General features: G+C 34.7%; 1 protein-coding gene across 2 annotated transcripts in view; it reads right to left on the minus strand.

Moving 5' to 3' along the window:
- The window catches only part of ZNG1A (Zn regulated GTPase metalloprotein activator 1A), a 44751-nt gene that overhangs the window by 21698 nt on the left and 17053 nt on the right, over nucleotides 1–6000 (minus strand). For both annotated transcript variants that reach the window (XM_027105743.1, XM_027105742.1), the window contains exons 7-8: nucleotides 3013–3059; nucleotides 1060–1146 (exon numbers count right to left, since the gene is read on the minus strand). In XM_027105743.1, the coding sequence (XP_026961544.1) occupies nucleotides 1060–1146; nucleotides 3013–3059 (134 nt within the window). The remainder of the gene's footprint in view (nucleotides 1–1059; nucleotides 1147–3012; nucleotides 3060–6000) is intronic.

Genomic DNA, 6000 nt, shown 5'->3' on the forward strand with positions numbered 1-6000 from the left:
CCCTGAACTCTAACCTCATTTGAAAAGTCCAAATGACTGTTGGATCTTTTAACACATATCTGAGTACCATTCATATTGTCCTATGTTGATCAGCCTTGGCCACGGACACTGAAGACATTAAAGCTAGCTGGAAAACAGGCATGGTTAGATGACAGTTAAGGGAGACCAAAGTCAATGAGGGTTCAGGGAAAAGTGAAAGCACCTGAGACAGGGAAGACTTCGCAGGAAGGAGGGAGAAAGAGGTGGGAGGAAGGGATAAGTTCCAGAGAATGGCTAAAATACCTTAAAAAAATAAAAGAAAAACAGAGAAAAAGAAGGAATTCAAGGACTGACAGAGTGAGAGTTGAGAATACATTAAGAGTAAAGAAAGGATTTGGTAAGATACCTCCATGAGAAAATAAGTAAACCGTCCTGGGTAAAGTTAGGGCACTTCATGTAGGGAAGGAGTCAAAGAGAAGACAGGAAAATGAGGAGGGAGTCAGAAGACCCTGAATACCAGTCATGAACTTTGAACTGTAGTTGACCATGGAACAACTTAGGGGTTAGAGGCACCAAGCCCCCTCACCATCGAAAATCCTCATACTGCTATCTCTGCCTCAAAAACAAAGGAATTGATAAATGACTTACCCAAGGGCAAGAAGCTGAAAGGGTCTGAACAGAATCAGGACTCAAACCCTAGTTCTTTTAATTCCACATATTATGATCTCTAATTGAACACAAACTTTTCCCCATACTTAGTTAACTTAAAGATCTGTACAATGAAAACACGGATACTATGTTTATTGGAAAAAAATGCACGTATAAGTGGACCTGGGCAGTTCAAACCCTGTGTTGATCAAGGTTCAACTGTATATTCTGTAAGCAATGGGGAACAATTTTATATACCACTATTTACATAACAGCCAATTAGGCAACAACAAAATATGTGATTCCCTAATGATACCTGAAGCAAGTCAACCTTGAACCTTAAATTTCTACAGGGCAATAGTCATGGTAAAAATATTCCGTACAGCACATTTTGAATTTGTAGGTACTTAACAAACATTTCTAATTTTGTACCTAACAGTTGTTCTTAATTTGTTTAAATCCTCTTCTGAAACCAAGTCTGTTTTATTGAGGATGATGATATCCGCCAAAGCAACTTGCCTAAAGTAGCAAACAAATAACAGATGTCAAGAGAAATGTTAAGAAATTAAAAATAAATAAGAAACAGCTCCTCAAGATCAATTAGCAGCTAAGAAGGATATAGTACTCTATGTAATGATTTAATTTACTCCTAAACTATTTATCATCCTTCAACTAGTAAGGATGAATTGTATTCATCACTATATAAACTCAGATTTCAAATTATTCATTCAAAAAATATTTACTAAGTTCTCTTACTTGCTACTCTGAAACTACAAAGATAAGCCTCAAAAAGTTTACAATCAAGGATAGTTTACAATTAGGATGATTTTCAACTCATGATTTTCTTTGTAAAACAAATGCATAAAATTCCGATATCCAATGTGGTACGAACAAAGACACTCTACTTATTAAAATATTCCACGTAATAATTACCATAATTTTCAAAGAAATACAAAGAACAAGTTCACTTAACATTAATACTACATTGAACAGTTTTTTAAAAAAAACTACACTTGAATCTTGAACAATTATCTTCATCACTACGAATATTTATTTTCTCTGTAAAACAGATAAACTACAGAAATTCAAGTTAAAGAATCCAGTTGACACGATGCTGGATAACAAAATAGCTTACTATAATTAGAAACTCTATTTTCTATTAACAGGAGTAGTAAAGCTGAGGATTCTTTAAAATTTCCTCAATTCTTCAGGAAAGTTTAATAACTAGACTATTTGTTCCCAATACTGGTTTTATGCTACCTGAAGGTATAGCTAATTATTTCAAAGAACAACCAAATTCTCAAAAATAAATCAACTTCAGTTCACTGAAAAGTGGGTTTCAACAGTATGTACATCACAATCCCATTTTTATTCAAGTAAATTTCATAAGAATAAAGATTGAATGTGCACATCTCAAAATATAGACAGTTGCAATCTTCAAATTGGAGGGCTCCTATATTTAACTTTTTTTTGGCTTTTATAATATTTTGCTCTTTTCTATTTGGCTTATATTTTCTATAACAAACATATTTTAATAAGGAAAAAGTTACAAAAATATTTAAGTTCAGTCTAATGTGAATCATAGCTAAATAACAAATGAAGTGTTCAGGCAGGATTACAAAACAACAGAGTACCATATTCTAAAATGATAGGGAATCAGTCACCTCCTTGCAGTCTATTATTTATGTCAAGATCATCTGTAGCAAATCTTGGAGTGGAGGGAGACCTCCCTTTTAAACCCAAGAGCGTATTTAGTGACTGTTGTCTATCCCAAAACTCTTTTCCCATTAGCAAGAATATGCTTAGGGTAGGCAACCCAATTTAAATATTCATAAGTCTAAAGAGAACCCAATTAGGAACATACAGGTATTTAAACAAAAAATGTTCTAAATGCCAAATTGCAACTATTTCCATATTTATTCCTCTGTTGCTCTGAGTAACATTGAACAGTTGAATCAACTGAATTACTGTTAAAGAAGACAGGAAGTGAATCAACTCTTTTTTTTTTTTTTTTTTTTTTTTGCGGTACGTGGGTCTCTCACTGCTGTGGCCCGGACCGGGGCACGAACCTGCATCCCCTGCATCGGCAGGCGGACTCTCAACCACTGCGCCACCAGGGAAGCCCTCAACTCTTTTTTAATAATCATTTTCAATCCCAAAGAAATTGTATGAGAACAAGAAAATATTTTTAAACGTGAACATCTTCCAAGTTCCTCACAAAAAACTCCTGTGCTCAGCACTCACTTTATGCTATAATATAGTTTTAAATAGAGAAAAGATCTTCCTTGACTATGTTTTTATGTTTCTCAGCTTTTGTTTTTCATATCAATCATTTTCTTTTTCCATTTAGCCAGTAATCAATATATACTTTAAATAAATGAATACCTAGAAGCTTCATTGATAAGGCCATCAGGTTTTTCTTCTGCTAAATGCTAAATAAAAACAAAGTTTGAACAAAAGTTACTGTGGTGTAACACATAACCTAATGTCAACACAAAGGATTTTACTTTAGGGACTCCTTGCTTGCCTCTAATAAAAACTTCAACAAGTTCTATTACTGAATACCCAAATTCAGGACTAACTTTTCTATCTGAACGCATTTTCCTCCTCATTTGTAATTTTTTCCCTACAGTGAACCTGTGAGGTGTGAGGGCTTAAACTTTGTCCCCTGACCTCTTTTTTTCGTAAATGGAAAACCCTCCAGATTTAAATAATGTCATAAAAACACAGCACATTATAGTTCAGATTCTAGGCAATTTCCTTTTTACAAAACTGTCTTTGTTCTAAATATTTATTATTACTTATTTAAAAAAAAGAAATAACCACTGAAATCGTACTTTTAAAAAGTCTACTAGACTTTCCTTCATCCTACCCCACCTCCCAGCCCCCACCGCAGAACCATACACACTATGAACTCATACTTGGCCCTTCCAATTCCCTAGGAACAAATTAGCTGTGGGAAGGACACAGCCCTATACCCAGCATAAAGCAGGTTATCATTCTGAAACCCACACTTGAATGATTTGGCCTCTCTGGGCAACTGTTTAGTTTGCACCCTGCCAGAGTCAAGCTAGTGCCAAAAAATACTTTGATGTTGGCTTAGAAGCCCACGAGGTCATTTTGATCTCTCTGGAAGTAGTTATTATTTTTCCATAATCTTATTTATATCCCTAAAGTCACCAGTGTCATAAGGTTCTTCTCTGAAAAATGTTCCACCTTCATTACCTTAACCCTCAATAGATGTTTCCTGTCACAATAAAAAGCTGCCTACTGATGTCAGAGGCAATTTGATTATATAATACTTTTTGTATTTGAATTGAACTCCACAAATTATTAAATCCTTTTACAAACATCTCATTTAGCCTTCATAACGATTATGGGAAATGGCTATTCTCAATTTATAAAAAAGAAGCTAAATCTAACACTGTCACCATCATGGGATACCTTACCATAGGGTGATTTTTCAAAAATGAAAATGGCCTCAACAGAAGGAAAATGAATATAATTTTTAAATCTTTGTGAAAGCTTTTTTTTTTTTTTTGGCAGTACGTGGGTCTCTCACTGTTGTGGCCTCTCCCATTGCAGAGCACAGGCTCCGGACACGCAGGCTCAGCAGCCATGGCTCAGGGACCCCGCCACTCTGCGGCATGTGGGATCTTCCCGGACCAGGGCATGAACCCGTGTCCCCTGCATCGGCAGGCGGACTCTCAACCACTGCGCCACCAGGGAAGCCCTGAGAGCTGTTTATGTCATATAAAATCAGTCTTGCAAACAGCGTTACACAAATGTTAATAACTGCATAAAAGTATATGTATAAAGATTACCTAAAAGTTATATTCAAAATTATTTCATCAAATCAGTTTTACAATTCATGAAGAGGTAGATCATTAAGGTATTTGGATAGTTTGGGACCTAAGAGCAAGTTGGTAATCATTTTATTTAATAGTCTTGGTAAAATCCATAGAGAAAACCTTTTTTCTTCTAAAAGTTTGCCAAATTTTATTTTTGGGGAAGCTAGCCTAAACTAAAACTAGAGTAATGATGTACTGATCTCCACTTTAGGTACAACCTTATAAATTCAACTGCAGACCCACTCTGAAATTATGAAAATCACAGAACTTGAAGAATATTGTATTAAAAATTGTTTCTTATCAAAAGACCAAGTTTACTATTTTTGCTAATTACTGTTGGCCTGAGGCTATAACAAATCCTTTCATTATGTCCTCTAGAGAATAAGGGCTATTACCATCCCAGGAATAGTACCTGGCACCCAGGTTCAACAAATACTTATTGAATGAATTCTAGTTAACACCTCCTATTTGTTGACATAGATACATGGATGTTGTTATCTGAAAAGTTCTACATAATGTGCAGCAACAACTCCCTTTCTTTTCAGCAGTAAATCTGTTTAGTAAAGATGTATTTTTAGCAAGGTATCTGTCTCTGAATGATCCTATAATATGGAAGTTCTTTTAAATTTTTGAAATATTTGCAAAATATTGTATTTTTGACCTTTTGGAAGATTTATTTATATATGAATTTGGGACTTTTTGGCTGTGAGCTGGAGGTGTATAAAAAGATATGGTAAGAAAATTAGAGATTTGTTTTTGAATATCCATACCTAAATGTAACTAATAAAATAGTATTAATATTTCACAAAGTAACTCATGTTTTTAATGCATCTAATCTAATCTCCAGAAGATTAGAAATTTTCACTCAAAGCTAACGGGGATGGACTAACATTTCATGACCTCTAGGAAGTCAAGAAGTATCAAATATAAAAACACGTTAAAAGTCCCCATAATAAAAACCTGCCAATAGGTACAACTCTATTAAGAATATGATATGTAATAAACATATAAAAAAGCAGAAGAGATAAATGTCCCTCGTTCTATGCACATATGAAGGCTATACAAACATAAACAAATAATAAATGCACACTAACATTTATTTTCTCTGGATATCAGCCCATTTCCCTCATGCAACTTCTTACCTTCCCAAATCAAACTTTGCAAAAAGACTAAAACCAATGTCTGCTATTCAAAAGGACATTCTCCAGCAGCACATTATACACCATTAGTCATTAAGTCAGATGACTCCCATTTACAAAGTGAAAAAATGGAAATTGTGACATTCTATTTTACCTGTACAGGCAATGAAGGAAAAATTTTTGCAAAATTTTTTTCAAAATTGTGTGTGTGTGTGTGTGTGTGTGCGCGCGTGTGTGTGTCTGTGTGTGTATGCGTATATCCCCAACGGATTCCTCATCTCTGCTTAGAGACTGTGGCTTTTGCTTATACATCAAAAAACAGACCAGAAAAATTTTGGTACTAATTAATCCAACGTATCAAAAAGCTTAAGGTTCCACCCTCT

Source organism: Aethalodelphis obliquidens, unplaced genomic scaffold (assembly GCF_003676395.1).
Source record: "Aethalodelphis obliquidens isolate GAN/ISIS:26980383/991018 unplaced genomic scaffold, ASM367639v1 scaffold7, whole genome shotgun sequence".
In the NCBI taxonomy this organism is placed as follows: domain Eukaryota; kingdom Metazoa; phylum Chordata; class Mammalia; order Artiodactyla; family Delphinidae; genus Aethalodelphis; species Aethalodelphis obliquidens.